Source organism: Protopterus annectens, chromosome 9.part0 (genome assembly GCF_019279795.1).
Source record: "Protopterus annectens isolate FY-2018-M chromosome 9.part0, PAN1.0, whole genome shotgun sequence".
Taxonomy (NCBI): domain Eukaryota; kingdom Metazoa; phylum Chordata; order Ceratodontiformes; family Protopteridae; genus Protopterus; species Protopterus annectens.
The window spans coordinates 721,741,792-721,761,429 of NC_056743.1; the positions used below are offsets into that span (position 1 = coordinate 721,741,792).

The 19,638-nt window shown below is 46.1% G+C and overlaps 1 protein-coding gene across 1 annotated transcript in view; it reads left to right on the forward strand.

Annotated features, from left to right (window-relative positions):
- Window positions 1-19,638, forward strand: part of RUVBL2 (RuvB like AAA ATPase 2) — a 1,077,211-nt gene that overhangs the window by 1,046,680 nt on the left and 10,893 nt on the right. Inside the window, exon 14 of the mRNA XM_044083345.1 lies at window positions 255-369. Within this exon, the coding sequence (XP_043939280.1) occupies window positions 255-369 (115 nt within the window). The remainder of the gene's footprint in view (window positions 1-254; window positions 370-19,638) is intronic.

A 19,638-nucleotide genomic window follows, 5' to 3' on the forward strand; every position in this document is an offset into this window, starting at 1 on the left:
ATTGTGCTTACAAAATGTTTAATTCACTTCACAAGTGACTCAAGAAAATCTTGCCAGTTTTGTAAATGCTATATATCACATTTTTGTGAGACTGTTAGTTTGCTTCTGGATTTGAACTGGTTTATTTACTGAATGCATTCTGTCCATTTTGCACACTTATAGTAGATAAAATTTGATGCTACGTATCAGCTGGTTATCATTGCATTTTCATTATGTTTTCTGAACTGTACTAATAGTGTACAACTTTTTTTCAGGGTACAGAGGTGCAGGTAGATGATATCAAGCGGGTTTATTCACTCTTTCTTGATGAATCCAGATCTACACAGTACATGAAGGAATATCAGGATGCTTTTATGTTCAATGAGTTAAGTAAGTATTGGTTTGCTATTCTGTTCCTTGTCAATTCCATTGTAAACAGAAGAAAATACAGGAGTGGATTTCATTTATGTAATATTCGTATGTAATGGAAGAGTTGTTCTGTGTCAGGAAACTACTAATGTGCTGAGTAAAACTTTGAAGCATAGATAAACGGAAGAATAGAAGTTGGTGCATTCTGAAATATGTAAGAAAAATTAGCTGTTTTATTTATTGTTTTTATTAATTTTTTTAACTGGCTGAAGCCCATGGTACACAAGTGCTTTTTTTCAGGGTAACCTTTTTGTGCTGTCTGTTCAAATTACTTGCTCTGAGCTGCGTAGCATGCAAGTCAAATTGATGAAATTGTCAGGGATTGCAGTTTGAAGCTTACTAGTTCATAGATAGCTGCTTAGTTTTGAAAGCAATTTTGTTAAAGATAAGAGAGCTTTTCAGTATGAATCTGCAGGAGATGATAGATAGTTCAGGGCATACATTATATTGTGCACTGTTACCATCACTGTTTCACATTGCTTAGTTCTCAGGGGCATTATTCATGCCTGATGCCTTTTATGCTGAGTTTCCATATCCTTCATGTGCCCAAGAGTGTACTTTCACTGCCTGCTGTGGTTTCCTTCCACATCCCAAAGATGTGTTGTGGATGAAATGGGAATCCCTTAAAGTGCTTAGTCTGGGGGAGAGCATAGATCCAGTTGAAGACCTGAGTGAATCTCTAGAAGGCTGTTTTATTAGATGAGACAATAACAGAAGAAACTAAGCTTGTTGAGGCCAGAATAGAGCTATGAGAATGACTTTGGTTGTGCACATTGTAACTTCCTGTTTCACCTTTAATGTCGTGGAAGTGGAGGAAACACATATAAAAGCCCTGAGGGCCACACGTTCTCCAGGAAAGGTTTACCCTTTAGTACCCTTCCTGGACATTAGCTGTGAAAACCCATCTGTTTGAAATACTGCAGTAATGATCAGTAGGATGTCTACTGTTAAGGTAAGTTCTTCCACAACTGTACTTCCTTCTTTCTGTTCTGACTTGTAAATCTTTGCAGACATCCACAGAATGGACCTGAACTCTTCTTTAGCCCAGAACCAGCAGCCTGCTGTACTGCAGAAAGGAAGAAGGGCTTCTAACATCCAGGGAATAACTGTCCAGTGTAGGAACCCCCTTTTTGTTATCTCTTGTAGAGATCTGGATTGTTTGAAATTTGTTGACTAAACAATTGGCTGTAAGTTAGATTTGTGTTTTGAGGCCCGTGACATCCCCAGAAAAATTAACAAATAAATCTGACTGCAGAGGACAAATTCTGCTTACAGTCATCATTGACGGTGACATATTTTTTTTTTTTTTTTTTTTGAGTACTAAATGTCTTCTGTAACCACTGCTGCACTACATTTAATAAAAAGATGTTGTTTCACTGGGCCTGAAGTTTACAAAATGTCTTGGGGTACTAGAGACTTGAGGTCTTATGGCTAGAATTTCTGAAAGAGATTTGGAGCTATTGAAAGGTTATCCTTCACTCTTAACAAGTAAATTTGTAGTCATTTTTCTTTGTTTGATCTTGGTTTAATCAAACCCAGTGCACTTGTATAGTGCAGGACCATGGTGTGCAGTGGGGTTTGAGTTTTCCCTACTTATTGTGCTACCATGTAGTTGATATATGTCAGTATAGGAGTGTGGATGGTAAAGTCTCCCAATTAAGGTATGTAGGGGTCTCCCTGCAAAACCTGCAGAAAAGGTGTGTGTGTGTGTGTGTGTGTGTGTGTGTGTGTGTGTGTGTGTGTGTGTGTGTGTGTGTGTGTGTGTGTTAACACTTTTGGTGTCTGAAGATGGAAAAAGCTTAACTCAACCTGCTGTAATGCAACAGAACATAAGGAAAGCCAGCAAAGGATGTGGAAAAAAATTGGTGTTGAGAGAGCAAACAGGCAGGGAACATGTGAGTGTTAAGATGTACTTGAGAATGTTGAGTGCATGGTCATCGAAAATGGGAATGTCGAACCTTATGTGGTTGAATCCCGTATCGCCGACCTGCAATACTGTGAGAATGCAGTCTAGTAAATGCAACTGTGCATTCGCACATATGTCATCGGAGCTATGACTACAGATTGCGGTACAGTGGGGAGCGGGAAATTATCCTTTTTCCCATTGTAATGCGATCTTGGACTTAGAATATATTATTTGTAGGTGGTGTGGGGGGTGAAACATTACAGTCCGTGATATGCAGTAGTGAAGTGCAAAACATAATGTTGAAAGTGCGAATGCAAACATTTCGCTGTATGCACTTTGACATTATGTCCTATTTAATATGCATCACATCGCACATCTGATTCGGAGTGCTGAACGTTTTTTGTTAATTTCGATATTCTCATAGTAAACGTGAGTGTTAACCTGCCTTACAGGTGCTCAAGGACATTAGCTCCAATGGAGCGTTGCATTGTCCAACCATGGTCTGTTTAAGTTGTACCTCAGTTTGTCCTAATCACTTGGATGCAGATATCTGGATTTTTCATATGTGACTACACAAGCTTCAGACAAAGTAGATGAGATGCCAAGGGTAGCTCTCGTGTTTCCAGGCATGCTTCTGAAATTTCAGCTGCACCTCCTGAAATTTGTGCAAGACCAGGTATACTTGAATTCCTGTACAGAGAGCCCCTAAGGCCTCCTCTTTTTTTAAATTTTAATTTGCATTTGTTTACTGGGATAGTTGTACTGGAAAGGAAAACCCCGTTTCAGTGGAGCCTGTAGGAGAAAAACTTCAATAAGTAATGTACAGATACTATACAAACGTACATAAATTAGTAAAAGTATCATAAAATGCAAGAAGAGAAATAGTGTTATTGTATGATATAGTCATTAAGTATACTATCGTGAGATGAAGCAGCTTATAGAGTGGCAGCAGGTGAAAATTGCAGTGGAGAATTCAGTATATTTAAGATATTGTGAGTAAGCGTTCCTGTAGTAGATGGAAGAAAAAAACATTATTTTTTTTGAGGCAAAATAAGAAGTATGAGGAAGGGTGAGAGATAATAACAGTGGTAGTACAGTATGTGAGAGAGAGGCAAGAAGAGTGTGCGTGCATTCATACATGTGCATGCTTAAGGAAATGGTTGCTAGGGAAGGGCCTGTGAAGCTAGGAAAGGAGGAATTGATAAAAGTGGTCATGGTTATGAAAAAGTTATTTTATTACATGTTCCCTAAGAGCCTGTTGTAAGTAGGTGCGCTGAGTGGCCATGCAATAGGCAAGTACAGAGCCATGTGTTTGCTAAATATTTTTTATTTAAATAATGTTAGGCATTCAGTTTGCCTATGTGAGTATGGAATATTATTCTTTTTTTGAGATTATCCTTTCTTTTTCTGCAGTGACCTCCCAGTGGAAAACCACTTTTTTCCTTCGGAATAGGCCTGAGGACTTGGACTTTAACCATACTTCTGTCTGACTTTGACACTTCTTGATTGCAAAAGAAGCAAATATGAAGAAAAAAAAGAAAAGAAAGAAGTACATTACTAAGGATTATTCAGTTAATCTTCCTCTAGCCTAGCCCTCAACTTTGGCTTCCCACCAGATTCCTCAGTTTCAGTTTTAAATGAGAAGGATCTGGCCTTTTCTCCCCAGTAGTACACAAAACTGTGAACAAAACATATCCACAGCCTATTTAGAGAAGGATTTTTTCCTTTGAGGAAGTGCTATACTTGATGAAGTAACATTTTCAGTTGGGCTGCCAGGAATTTTCTCATTACAAAAATACTTGGTCCTTTTTCGACATTGAAGGCCTAAGGCCACTAGTGGTCCTCCTGTGTTGCATGCATTTAAATCAGTGTCTCTGGAACCATGCTTCCAGCTGTCAGGCTCTTAAAAAAAGTGGTGTGTTCTATAGGATGCAAGGATCGTACAAGCACCTTTGCAAAAATTATATTTAATACCATGCAGTGTTCCCCTTAGAGGCTACAAGTGCTCTTGTCTGGCTCCAAGACTCAGAACGCTTGAGAATGCCTAGAACAGAATGATCTGATGTTGATAATCTTTGTTCATTCCTTACTGATGGGTTATCTGTTCCGTCCTCGGAACCAAGTCGGCCTTATACCAAGCTCGCATCAGCCAAAAACTCTCAAGCCAAGATCCTACCCACAATGCTCTGCTCCCTGTCACTTCAGATTTCGTTGGCTGTGTTGCTGTACAGTCGTGTCAAGCCTTCTCTCTCAGCTAAGTGTTTAACTTTTTGAAGTTTTACTATTAGTGTTCAGAAAGTTTTCAGTTCTTCACTATATCCTCCTACCCTATTGCAACTTTGAGACTCTCTCCCTGTAGTATTTTCCTTTTTCTTACCTTTGAGGTAATTCTCCATTACCATCATTGGTAATTCTTCTCCCTTTCTTACCCTTCTGGGTAGTTTCTTAACCTTTTAATAGTGTTGTAGTTTCTCCTTTGATATCACAATGTCGGATAAAAAAAGTAGTGTTGGTGTCAAACAATGTACAGAATGCGGCCGTAAGTTTCTGATGGCCATGATTTGTGTGTTTATTGACTCAATGTTTCCCACCTTTCATTGGACCCTCCATGTGGAATTTGTAGGAATTTATCGACTAGGACACTGAGTGAAAGGAAGAATAAACTTGTCCTAAAAGGCCTCCTTAAAACTCCTTTTTGCAAAGCTATCTCTGGGTCGGAGGACTCGCCCCCTCCTTTTAAACCCCGTAAGAAGCCTTCTTCTTCCTCCTCCTCGAGGTCGCTCACTTCATCTCCCTCTGGAGATCTTAAGGAGTTTACTCACAAAAAGGTAAAAATTTTCTGACTTGGTGCTGCCACCTGTGGTCTTTTGGCCCCAGCCTCTGCACCGCCCAAGTTTATTCTCACTCCAACTATGTCTTCTTCATTACCACCAGCACCGGAGTTCCCAGTGCAGACACTTATGGCTCTGACAGTTTCGTCGCAGCCCCTTTTGGCACAGCTGACATCTGTGCAGAACCTCCTGGCACTGTCTCTAGAGGTACAGTCTCCTTTGGCTCCGTCTTTGCTGATGGTCAACTTTCGGGATACTGCCGTCTACGGTGCAGACGACTTCGGCACCAACCTGCTCAGTGCAATCACTTTCAACACCATTATTACTGGTGCAGACACCTTCTTCAGCACCATATTTTTTGGTGCAGACGTTTGCCACATCGCCTTTCATGATGCAGACACATTCGACGCCTATGGCGCTACCTTTGTCACTGCAGATACCCTCGGCACCATTCTCCTCTTTTTAGGCAGGCCAGAATCTCCATCAGGTCTCTATGAGGTCGACTGGGAGCCTCTCAGAACAGGATGTGTTGCAGCTTATCGATCAGTTGCTTGTGGACAGGGGACTCTCTCACCCCTGTAAAGCTGTGCTCCCTCTTGCAGGTGACCATATTTCTCCACAGACTCCTTCTTACTCTCCTCCTTCGACTTCCAGGGAAACGTCAAAGCCCCTTCCTCCGACAGCAGCTTCCCTTCCTCCGATACCAACAGTGGACCTCACTTTGGAGCCGGAGTCATCCTTGTAGCCCTCTGAGCACTGGGCACCGGGCTCTTCTCAGGCTAGTGACTGTGCTGTGGGGTAGACGTTCTTGGTTCAAAGCCAATTTTTTTCTATGGCACCCTCCAGGAATCCTCCTCCCCTCATGCTCCACAGTCCTCTTGAGACTCTTTGTCTGGGGGTCGACTCGTCGGAGCGGGGTGTGACCCTGGTTCTGAGGTTGCCGTGCTCTGTTCTGGGCTCCCATCCCTTTTTGGGCAGTCCGGCCTTCCAGGCCATGGAGAGGGCACTTGCCTCTGCTGGCAAAACATCCTTGTCAGAGTCCTTGACCCCCCCCCCCGTGCCACAACTGTCGTAAGCCACAACTACTGGACCCCGGGCACAAGGGCCTCAGGCTTCTCCCCCTCAAGAGATCCCCTCCTCATAATCTTTGCCAGAGCTCCCCACTGAGGAAGTCCCTTGCAAGGCTTTGTGCAAGAGGAAGCACATGGACTACACTGAGGAATCTCTAACTGAAGATACGGACTTTGATGACTGGGAAGGGTCCCCACGGTCACCCTCTGATGAGGTGTCCTTTGGTGACATCCTCGAGATCCTAAGACAGAGGGGCAACTGGAAGTCCTCCAACCCTTCCTCAGGGGAATCCGTATTCCTGCAGGCCTTTCGTGCCCAGCCCCCTACCTCCTGGGTTTCCCCACTGGCCAATGAGCTTGTCCAACTCATTGTCTAGCGTGCATGGAAGGCTCCTGACACTTTGGAAGCTGTACCTCGGAGGCCTGACAGAATGTTACCCCCTCCCCCCCACCCCCCGCTGAACATCCTCATTGGTCCAAAAGTCTTCCAGTAGTTGCCATGGTGGTGGAAGCTGCAACCAAAAAAGACTTGGCAGAAGAGAGCCAGACTGTCCATCTGTCCAACAAGTAGTCGCGGGCGATAGATAGACTTGGAAAGTGTGTGTTTGCATCATCGACCTTCGCTCTCAGGTCCTTGAACTACTTGGCATACTTTTAGGCCCCAGAGAGACCTTATCAACCAACTCTGAAACCTTGGCAGGAGCTGTTTCTGATTAGGAGCGCAACAACGTAGCCTCTCAGATAGCCACCCTGGAACCAATATCCAATTCTTCCATGCGCCTCATTTCACACGCAACAGAAGGAGCAGGTAGAGCAGCAGGCACAGGCATAATCATGAGACATCATGCCTAGACGCGACTTTGTGTACTCCTTTAAGGCTTCCTTTATGAATGCCCCCATTGAGGCCTCTTCATTGTTTGGTCCAAAGGTTAAAGATACGCTGGCAAGATGCGAACAAGATGGTAAGACCCTGTCTGCCATTGGTGTCCGACACTCCACCTCTCAGCGATTCTACTCCAGAAATCAGAGGAGCAGGAAGATGTGGCACAGAAAATCACAGGGCTCTTTCCGTGACACACGTGCCGAGTTCTCCCCTAACGGCAGAGGGGGAAACTCTAATGGAAGATGCACCTTTCGGGGCAGGAGAGGTTCACAAAACCGGGATTCCAGCTATTGTTTCCCTGGGCAGCCCTACCAGCGCTTCTGAAGCGTTGTCCAACTGCTCACCTCTGGAAGCGGTTGGGGTCGTTTTTCCTTGTACCCCACTGCCTGGCGAACCATAACCACCGATTCTTGGGTACAACGGATAATATCCAGAGGCTACCACATTCCCCTCCATCTCTATCCCACTTCACCCAGAAATTTACCACCCAGTCAAAGGGAAGCAGCAGCACACGAAATCCGAAAGCTGCTTCAAAAAAAAAAGAGTCATCCAAACGGTCCCCCCAGACCAGATAGGATCCTTTTTTTACTCAAGATTCTTTTTAGTGCCAAAAAAGACAGGGGACTGGAGACCGATTCTGGATCTCGGCACACTAAACAGATGTGTAAAGACAGAGAAATTCTGAATGGTCACGGTTCAGTCTATCCTTCTTCTTTTGGAAGAAGATGATTGGATGTGCTCTATAGATTTTCAAGATGCATATTACCATATAAAAGTGGACAAATGCTCAAGAAGATACCTCCGCTTCCGCATAGGAGCCAGTCAATACCAGTTTTGAGCACTATCCTTCGGTCTCTCTACAGCCCCCAGAGTGTTCACCAAATGCATGGCAGTGGTTATCGTTCACCTGCGACTTCAAGGATTCCAGCCATTTCCATACCTAGATGACTGGCTCCTTACCACTCCCACCAAGATTTACTAGAGGAAGCCCTAGTTTACACTTTTCTCACAGCTCAGCACCTGGGAAGCACTATAAACTGGGAGAAGTCCAACACGACCCCGACACAATCCGTAGAATTCATCGGAGTTCTGTTGGACACGAATTGCATAGCATCCCTCCCAGATCACAGACTTCAAAGAATAAGACAACAGGTTCAGCCGCTAATCTGTCACCACAAGTCTTCTGCTCGGTCCGTACTCCAACTCTTGGGGTTGATGGCAGCCTCGATCACCATTGTTCCTCTGGCCAGCTTCCACATGAGACTTCTTCAGGGGCTACTTCTCACTCATTGGTACCCTCTACAACATCCTTTGTCTTTTCAGATAAGTGTAACTCAGAGATGCAAGCAAGATTTACTCTGGTGGACGTCTCAAAATCGCTAACATTGGTCTCGCCCCTTCAGCCCCCATCAGCCTACAGCCACAGTGACCACAGACGCCTCCCTGATGGGGTGGTGGGGCTTTGTCGGGGAAACTCGGTCCAAGGCACCTGGTTGGAGATTTGCATATAAATGTCCTGGAACTGAGGGTGGTGCTATTAGTGTTGCAAGCATTCCACTCGATCCTTCCTTCAAGGACTATTGCAATCCAGTCAGACAACATATCAGTAGTCTGGTACATCAACAAGCAAGGGGGCACCAGATCTTACCCGTTATGCCGAGAGGCCTTGAAAATATGGCAATGGGCGATAGCTTCCAACCGCTTTCTAATTGCAACGCACATTCCCAGGAGCTCCAACATGATAGCGGACAAATTGAGCAGGTGCATTCTGCAACCTCACGAGTGGTCCCTCAATCCTGTGATAGCGGCAAAAATTTTCAACTGCTGGGGCTTGGCTTGCTGCGATCTATTCACCTCCCCAGTCAACTACAAGTGCAGCAACTACTTTGCCCTGATTCCCCCTCGGGGACAGTCACCAAAAGACGCTCTAGTCCATGATTGGTCCCCGGGTCTGCTTTATGCTTACCCTCCTCTACCCCCTCATATCCCAATTTTTGAAGAAAGCACGGCAGTAGAAGAGCAAAGTAATCCTCATAGCTCCATATTGGCCTCGACAAGTTTGGTTCCCTTTCCTCTGGCCTCACCTGCTAGATCGACCATGGATTCTCAGTCCAACTCCGACGTTGATCTCCCATGCGCAGGGTCTGACCCACCCCAGTCTAACAAACCTGAAGCTGACAGCTTGGTTTTTCCACTTCCAGTAATTGCCAGGCAGGATAACCTCTCTTTCCCGGTGCCCAATATTCTTATTGCATCTCATAAATCATCCACCAGGCTAACCTATCTCAGCAAATGGAAAAGTCTTACATTATGAGCAGCGAACAAACAATTGGACCCTTTGTCAGCCCCAGTTTCGGTAGTATTAGATTATGTATCAGATCTCTTTCAGTCTGGGGTATCAGCCTCTACTGTTTGTGTTCACTTAGCTGCCATTTCTAATTTCCACATTTGCTTCCAGGACTCTTCTCTCATGTCACACAGACTCTTTAAGACTTTCTTGAAGGGCATTTTTCACTTTAAACTTCCCTTTAGAGAACCAGTACAACCTTGGGACTTGGCTTTAGTTCTGCAAGCCCTAACAGCAAGCCCCTTTGAACCTGCATCTTAATGTGATTTAAAATACCTCTCTTGGAAAACCTTGTTTCTTGTTGCTATCACATCGGTCAGGCATCTGTCAGAACTTCAAGCCTTATTCATCAAACATCCCTACCTTATTTTCCATAAGGATAGAGACTCACTGAGAACTAATTCTTCCTTTTTACCAAAAGTGGTGTCAGAGCAGTCTGTCAACCAGTCTATTGACCTCCCAGTATTATTTCCTAATCATTCTAACAAGGGAAATTATTGTCTGCACTCCCTAAATGTTCATAGGGAAATCCGTTTTTATTTGGACCGAACAAAATCTACCGGAAAATCAGACCAGTTATTTCTGACTTTTTCTGGACCAAGACTAGGTCGCCCTGTTTCTAAAGTTACATTAGCGTCATGGTTGAGAAATTGCAGTACCTTCATCTACAGCAAGAACAACATCTCCTTGCCTCACAAAGTGAAAGCCCATTCTACAAGGTCAGTGGCAACTTCAGCAGCTTTCCATGCTAGGGCTTCCCTCAGTGACATTTGCTCAGCTGCAACTTGGGCCAACCCCCCATACCTTTATTCTTCATTACAAATTTGATTTGGCCCCCAGAGGAAGAGCTTCTTTTATGGTCCTTCTTCCATTCTTGTAGATCTGTTATGACCAGAGGTAGCCTCTACCTTTGTCTATCAACTTGCAAACTAGATCTGAGGTAACGGGGAGCAGAGCATTGTGGGTTGGATCTTAGCTCGAGAGTTTTTGGCTGAAGGGAGCTTGGTATAAGGCCAGCTCGGTTCCGAGGACGGAACCGATAACCCATCAGTAATGAATGAACAAAGATCAACAACACAGATGGAATGTTATGGTAAGACATAACTTCTTTTTATGTTGCATTGGGAAGGTTTACACTTTTGTTTTAGGTTTCAGGGCTATTGATCACAAAAGTCATAGTATCAAGTACTGGGGGGGTGAGATCCTGAAGCAGATAGAGAATGGTCCAAAAGTTTTCAAATAAAGTGAAGCCCTGAAGAAAACTGCCTTCAGTGTGATTAAGCATGACATCAGGTGTGGATATAATGCAGTTAATGCTTGCAGTAGAGCAGAAGCAATAGTAATAGATACACATGGGCATGTATGGCTTAAGATACGACTCGTGCTACAGGATGTTAAGGAGCTGTTGGTATATCCCCCCTGGAGAAAATCATGTTGCCTGGTCTCCCTTTCACAAGAGTGATTTATTTGTTTATTTATTTATTTGTCTTTGTTTACTGGGAAAGTCCAACTGGGTAATACCCAATGTGAAATTGTTCAATCTCGCCGTTTGTTCTTGCACACGGGTTCGGAGCCGATCCTCGGCTCCGAGTCGGCCACATCACTAGCTCGCATCTTCGAGAAAGCTCGAGGCACAGTAATATCCCATGATCCTCCAGTGCTAACCCTCAGATCTAGTTTGCCGTTAGCAGCAGATCGCATCGAGAGGCTCGGGCCAGTACAATTTTTACTATTTTTTCTTGTTAAATATGGATAATTTTTTATATTTCTTATAATCTTCATCTTACCAAACTCCCAGATGTTCCACCCAGTCTGCGAGACCAAGCAACCATAGAGATAAGGTTGCTCGAAAACAGAGTCATCCAACCAGTCCCAGCGGACCAAATAGGATCCGGAACTTACTCAAGGTTCTTTTTAGTTCCAAAGAAAACAGGGGACTGGAGGCCAATTTTAGACCTCAGCAAGTTAAATACCTTTGTGAAAAAGGAAAAGTTCCGGATGGTCACGCTTCAGTCAATCCTCCCTTTTCTGCAAAAGGGCGACTGGATGTGCTCTATAGATCTCAAAGACGCATACTACCATATCAAAATGGCCAGGGCGTCCAGAGATCACTTGCGCTTCCAGCTGGGAGCCAAGTCATTTCCAGTTTCACGCTCTGCCCTTTGGTCTCACCTCAGCCCCCAGGGTGTTCACCAAATGCATGGCAGTAGTAGCGTCTCACTTGAGACGAAAGGGATTCCGGGTGTTTCCTTATCTAGACGACTGGCTCCTTTCCGCCACCACCAAGTGTCATCTTCTACAAGCCAGGGAGTACGCCATCAGTCTTTTCTCTTCACTAGGCATAACGGTGAATTTTGGAAAATCTGTCTTATTGCCGTCACAGCGTATCTTATTTATAGGAGCACAGCTAGACACTTCCCTGGCTCAAGTTACTCTCCCCCCATCAAGAGTGTCAGACCTCAGGCACCAAATTTTGCTCCTTCTTCACAACAACAGAGTCTCTGCATGACAAGTATTAAGAGTGCTAGGCTTGATGGCAGTATCCCTTCTTGTAGTTCCTTTAGGCAGGATGCACATGAGGATCCTTCAATAGATGCTATTCGCCCAATGGTCGTATCTACAACTTCCACTGTCTCACGAGATCTTGATCACGAATTATTGCAAGAAGGATCTCTTGTGGTGGATACACAGTCAAGAGCTAACACTAGGACGACCCTTTGTATTACCCAGTCCAGTAGCAACTCTAACCACGGATGCTTCCCTGATAGGGTGGGGGGGATTCTTTCAGGGACAAACAGTCCAAGGTCAATGGTCCAACATGGAGTACAATCTGCACATCAATGTTCTAGAGATGAGGGCAGTGTTTCTAGCGTTGCAACACTTTCACAAGTCCTTACCTCGGGGAACAGTGACAGTTCAGACAGACAACATGTCAGTGGTCTGGTACATAAACAAGCAATGGGGAACCAGATCTTACCCGTTATGCAGAGAGGCCCTCAGAATTTTGCAATGGGCAAAGTCCACTGGACGCTTTCTGATAGCAACGCACATCCCGGGGATTTCCAACGTAATCGCGGACAGGTTGAGCAGAGCCATCCTGTTCCCTCACGAGTGGTCCCTCAAACCTCAAGTGGCGGAAGAGATCTTCCGCAGATGGGGCCAGCCTTGCTGCGACCTGTTTGCATCCCCTTTGAATGCCAAATGCAGAAGCTATTTTGCCCTGTTACCCCCCCAGGGGGTGTCCCCAGGGATGCACTGGTATACGATTGGCACCCGGGTCTCCTTTATGCTTTTCCTCCTGTTCCACTAATTCCCAGGTTTTTGCAGAAAGCCAAACGTCTGGACAGGACCATAATACTGATAGCCCCATTCTGGCCTTGACAAATCTGGTTTCCCTTCCTTCAATCCCATCAAGTGGAGAATCCATGGATTCTGGACCCGGAGCCAGATCTGTTGACACACTCGTCGGGAGTTCCTCACACCTTCCTCAAGTCCCTCAAACTGACAGCTTGGCTGCTCCGCTTCCCATCTTAGCCAGATCGGAGTTACTATCTCCTGCAGTACAACAAATTATTGTATCTTCTCACAAACCATCTACAAGAAAATTGTACATCAGCAAATAGAACCGTTTTGCGCACTGGGCCTCCAAACAAGGTATAGATCCATTCGGGGCCCCAATACACAAGATACTAGATTTCCTTTCCTCACTTTTTCAAGAAGGAGCATCAACATCCACTATAAGGGTTCAACTGGCCGCTATATCCAATTTTCATACTGGCCGTAAGGATGGTTCTCTTACGTCCCACAGGCTTTGTAAAGCCTTCATGAAAGGTACTTTTCATCTCCGTCCCCCTTTTCGTAATCCAATAGCACCTTGGAATCTTAATCTCATGCTGTCACAACTCATGTTGCCCCCTTTTGAACCAGCAACCACAACTCCGTTAAAATTGCTTTCATGGAAAACACTTTTCCTGGTTGCCATCACTTCAGCCAGAAGAGTTTCAGAGTTACAGGCTCTATCTATCCGACCCCCGTACATGATTTTTCATCCGGATAGAGTAACCTTGCGCACCAATCCATCCTTTCTTCCGAAGGTTTGTTCGATTCAGAACATCAATCAATCTATTGAACTGCCTACCTTCTTTAAAAATCATTCCAATAAGCTGGAATACACATTGCACAAGTTGGACGTTCACAGACAACTAAGATTTTACTTACATAGGACAAAAGAGTACAGAAAGTCAGATCAACTATTTGTCTCATATGCTGACCAAAGAAAAGGACAGGCAGTAACGAAGGTTACCTTATCCAAATGGCTCTCAGATTGCATAAATTTCGTATATGCTGAATCCAAACAACAACTCCCTTTCAAACCCAGAGCTCATTCTACAAGGGCGATTGCTACCTCTTCAGCCCATACCGCTCGTTTGCCTTTAGATACCATTTGTGCAGCGGCAACTTGGGCAAAACCACATACCTTTATCGCCCACTATAAGCTAGACAAAAGAGCTCCAGGGACAGGGCGACGTTTGGTTCCACTGTACTCAGGAATGTTCTCCCTTGAGCCACCCGGGGAAAAAGGAGCTAGGGACGCTACCCGTGTGTAAGAACAAACGGCGAGATTGAACAATTTCACATTAAGAAGTTATGTCTTACTATAACGATCCATGTGAATTGTTCATCTCGCCTTTGTTCTTACATTCCCCCCCTCCATCCCCCGTCCTATGGTCTGGGAGAACGGTTTGCGATTAGATTCCTTTTCAGCCTTTTCTAGGTATGGTTGACATGTTATTAACATCAGTAATGGCATCTTTTATCCTCTACCTGGCAGTAGGGTTTCAGACAATTTGTAGTATTTGTTCATAAGTGTTTTAGACACATTTCTAAGAGGGATTCTTCTGGTATAGCAAACTAGATCTGAGGGTTAGCACCAGAGGATCATGGGATATTACTGTGCCTCGAGCTTTCTCGAAGATGCGAGCTAGTGATGCAGCTGACTCGGAGCCGAGGATCGGCTCCGAACCCGTGTGTAAGAACAAAGGCGAGATGAACAATTCACATGGATCGTTATGGTAAGACATAACTTCTTATTTTCAGCAGAGGCCCAGGGAGAAAACCTCCAATGTTAAGTTGTCAATCTCGCCTTCATTCTTGCTGGATGGGGTTCGGAGCTGATCCTCGGCTCCGACTCGGCCACTCTAAAAGCTCGAGAGCTAGTTCCACCGGCTCGAGGCTCCCCTATATCCCACAATGCTAGGCGGTAACTCCTCAGAATCTTGTTTGCCGCTACGCGATCGAGGTGCTTTTTTCAACCGGCTCAGGTTAGTTGAATCTTTTGACAGTTTTAGTCAGTCAGACCCCCCTTTAAGTTAGCTCTTTTTTATAACTTTTAAGTTAAATAGTTTTAATCCCCTTTTAGTCAGTTTTTCACCAGTTTCCTATCCCAAAATATCGAAGCTTTCCCTCGGGCTTTAGGCCCACTCCCTCCTTCCCTTGGTAGTTGGAGTGTCTGTGTTTTTTGTAGGGAGTTTTTTGGTTTAAAACTTACTTATAAGTTAAATTTTATAAGTTAAATTTTAAAGTTTTATTTTTAGAAGTGTAATCGGTGTGTGTGTGTGTGTGTGTGTTTGGGATTATACTTTCACTTCTCTTTGGACATGTCCAAAGAATCAAAGGTCTCAGGCTTCAAGAAGTGTGACTCGTGCTGTCAGAAGATGTCTCTGACAGACGGTCACACTTCTTGTGTTTACTGCCTGGGAACTTTGCACCTGCAGGACTCATGTGCTGTTTGCCATGGCTTCAGCCCTAGAGTCCTGCAGGAGCGAAAAAATAAATTAATTCTAAGAGGCTTATTAAAGCCTGAGGGTCCCTCGACTCCGTCTTCGGGGAAACCCTCCAAGTCCTCCAGACCTTCGGCTCCAGCCTCTGAGCCGACTTCTGGTGGCCCTAAGTCCATTCGAACATCGGCTCCGGCTGGAGCCGATGAATCTCGAATTCATGTACCTACGGTGTCCCCGGCTCCGGCCGGAGCCGAGGAAGACATAACTGAGTCGGCTCCGATCAAGTTGTCAGAGCCGACAACTAAGAAGAGGTCCCGTTCTCCATCTATCGGCTCCGTTCATTCGGCTCCAGCATCACCTTTGCTGTCTGAACGGAGCCATAGATCCCACTCTTCTTGGTCTTCCAGGTTATCGGACCATGACCTTCAGAGAGTAGTGAGTCGACTTCTTAAGTCCGAGGCACTAGCCCAGATGCTTCAAAGTCCGACTCAACAGTCGAAGACTATCCCCACCACTCAAAATATTCCTCCTCTGACTCTCTTGAGTCGGAGCCGGGGCGGTTCGGACCCGAGATTGTGGTGGCGTCGGAACCGATACCTTTGTCTTCGGTTCCGTCGTCGGCTCCGATGTCTTCCTTGGAAGAATCTCGGTGCCGGACTTCCCTCATTGGCTCCGAGGGGGTGAGTGGCATCGGACCCTTGTCCGACCCCGCTCTCCCTCTCGGTGCTTCGGCGCTGGTGAGTTCGGCTCCGACATCGGCCTCGGAGCCATCACTATCAGTGCCGGGGGAGGTTTTCAGTTTTTCGGAACGGAGACCTCCGGCTCTACCTGACAGGGGTGCCTTTGAGGTCATGAGGAGCGTGTTAGAACCAGGTTCTAATCCACAGTCGGCTCCTCCTGCCCTTCCCTCCATGGTGCCTCCGGTGATTTCTACTCACTCTCTTGTCCCCGACCGTAGAGAGCCAGCTCCTCAAGTTTCCCCTGTGGGGATCTCCTCCTCTTCCGAGGCCTCTCCTGACCCTGTAGGAGTGCCCCCTAGGAAGAGGCAGTGTAAGAGGAAGCACATTGACTCCCCTGAGTCTGTCACCTCTGACACTGATTTAGAGGATTCTGAAGGTTCCCCCTCTGAAGATGTCTCCTTTGCAGACATCCTTGAAATCTTAAAACAGAGGGGGAATTGGCCAGCCCTCAACCCTTCAGAGGATGAATCAGTGTACCTTGAGGCATTTGGCTCTCGCCCTTCCACCTCCTGGGTGTCCCCTCCCTTTGACCCTCTTATGCAAGTGGTGGCAAAGAAGGCTTGGGCGGCTCCTGACTCAGTGGAACCCACCCCCAGGAGACCATCTAAGTTCATCACGGCCCCTAAGGATAAAGAATTTCTGACCAAAGGCGTCTCTGTTGATGCTATGGTGGTGGCTGCGGCTACCAAGAAGGAGTTAGCTGATCCTTCGGTGCCTGTTCATCCTCCTAACAAGGAGTCTAGGTCGATGGACAGGTACGGGAAGCGGATGTTCTCGTCAGCGACCTTTACTATGAGATCGCTGAATTACCTGTGTCATTTTACTCTACTTCAGAGGGACTTACTCAAGGAAGCGAGTGAAATGTTGAAGGACCCAACAGCTGCGGGTTTTCAGGATAGGATGAACTCTCAACTGGCTACCCTTAATTCTATAACCAACTCCTCCATGCACATCCTTTCATATGCGGCGGATGGAGCAAGTAGAGCAGCAGGTACAGGCGTAGCCTTGCGTAGGCACGCCTGGATGCGGCTTTGTAAATTTGCGGACCCTTTTAAGGCGTCCTTCACTAATTCCCCCTTTGATGGATCATCTTTCTTTGGTCCTCAATTGAAGGAAACCCTGACTAGGTGCGAGACTGATGGCAAAACTCTTTCTGCCGTCGGAGTCCGTTTTTCTACCCCTTCTAGACCTTACCCCAAAGGTCAGAAGGGGGGAAAGATGTGGTTCCGTAAACAATCCCAAGGAGACTTGCCTGACGCACAGAGTCGATTCCCCTCTAGAGGCAGAGGGGGGGAACAACAATGGTAGACGCCGTCCCAGAGGCAGAGGGGGCCCGCAGAATCAGGGCAGTCGAGAATCCTTTTCCGACAAACCTTTTCAGCATCCCTGAGGTGTTGCCCGACTGTCCACCTTCGGAGGCAGTCGGGGGAAGGTTGTCACTGTACCCAAAAGCCTGGCTATCCCTAACTCAAGACAAGTGGGTACAGTCTATCATTTCCGAAGGCTACAGAATCCCTTTCCTTGTCATTCCCAAGCTGTCCAAAAAATCCCTTCCAGACGTTCCACCCAGTCAAAGGGAGCAAGCAGCATTAGAAATTTCAAAGCTGCTCGCAAAAAGAGCCATTCAACCAGTGCCAGCAGACCTAGTAGGATCCGTAACCTACTCCAAATTCTTTTTGGTTCCAAAGAAAACAGGGGACTGGAGACCCATTTTGGATCTCCGCAACTTGAACAAGTTTATCAAGAAAACAAAGTTCTGGATGGTCACGCTGCAGTCCATTCTTCCCTTTTTGGGCCGAGACAGCTGGATGTGCTCTATAGATCTCCAGGATGCGTACTATCACATCAAGATGAATCGTCGCTCCAGGAGGTTTCTCCGCTTCAGGCTGGGAACCAGTCATTTTCAATTCAGAGCCCTGCCCTTTGGTCTCACTACAGCCCCCCGAGTGTTTACCAAATGCATGGCAGTGGTAGCCTCTCATCTGAGACGCCAAGGATTCCAGGTGTTTCCTTATTTAGACGACTGGCTCCTCACAGCCCCCACCAAGCATCTGTTACTCCTCGCCAGAGACTACACCTTTCGCACATGTCAGTCACTAGGCATTTTGATAAACTACGAAAAGTCTGTCTTGTCGCCTTGTCATGTTATTACTTTTATAGGCGCAAATCTAGACACAGTCAAGATGTCAGCCAGACTCACAGAGCAGAGGATAGCAGACATACACAAACAGGTCTTTCTTCTTTTGCAGAACAACAAAGTCAAAGCCAGATGGATCCTGAAAGTCTTGGGGATTATGGCGGCAGCCATCCCTCTCCTACCATTAGTTCGCTTCCATATGAGGATTTTGCAATGGATGGTCTTCACACAATGGTCTTACCAAAGCCTCCCAATGTCCCATCCTATTCGGATAACTCAATCGTGCAAGAGTCAGTCATCTCTCTTGGTGGATCACAACTCCTCAGCTCCTCCTAGGGAGACCTTTTGTCCCTCCTCCTCCGGTTGCTACGGTGACAACGGACGCCTCCCTGATCGGGTGGAGGGGGCATTTCCAGGGCAGGACAGTCCAGGGCATGTGGCAACCGTTCGAGTGCCACTTGCACATAAACGTCCTAGAGATGAGAGCAGTGCTTCTAGCATTGCAAGCCCTACAAGACTCTCTTCCCAAAGGAACTATAGCAGTTCAGACAGACAATATGTCTGTAGTGTGGTACATCAACAAACAAGGCAGAACCAGATCTTACCCCCTATGTCGAGAGGCACTCAGACTATGGCAATGGGCGATTTCTTCTCAGTGATTTCTGTTAGCAATGCACATCCCCGGGAAGTCCAATGTGATTGCAGACAAATTGAGCAGAGCTATTCTCATGCCTCACGAGTGGTCTCTGAACAATTCAGTGTTGGAGAAAGTTTTTCGAAAGTGGGGCAGGCCTTGCTGCGACCTTTTCGCTACTCCCCAAAACAGCAAGTGCGACGATTTTTTCACCCTCTTTCCCCAACCAGGCCACCCCAGCAGAGACGCTCTAGTGCACGTTTGGCCCCGGGGACTTCTGTATGCCTTTCCTCCCTTCCCACTGATATCCCAGCTGATACAGAAAGCCATCGCTCAGGAAGCTTCTATGATCCTCATTGCCCCTTACTGGCCTCGACAAATTTGGTTCCCCTTTCTCCACCGTTATCTGTTGGAACAACCTTGGTATCTGGACCCAGTTCCAGATCTCTTGACCCATCAGTCGGGTCAGTTGCCCCACTCCCTTCCCTCTCTGAACCTCACGGCTTGGTTCCTCCAATTCCGACCTTAGCCAGGCTTCCTTTGATATCTCACTCAGTTAGGGATATCTTGATTGTCTCTCATAAATCTTCCTCTCGGAAGATTTATCATAGCAAGTGGAAACGTTTTTCCTATTGGGTGCAGTCAAAGAATATAGATCCTTTCACTGCTTCTATTCAAACAGTTCTAGACTTTCTAGCCGAACTTTTCCATGCAGGTTCATCTCCATCTACCATTAGAGTTCAATTGGCTGCAATTTTGAACTTTCATGTTGGAGTCTCAGAGTCCTCTATTATGTCTCACAAACTCTGCAAGGCCTTCTTAAAAGGAGTTTTTCTTCTCAAACCACCCATCAGAGATCCTCCTCCTCCTCAGTGGGATCTCAATTTGGTTCTGGCATCCTT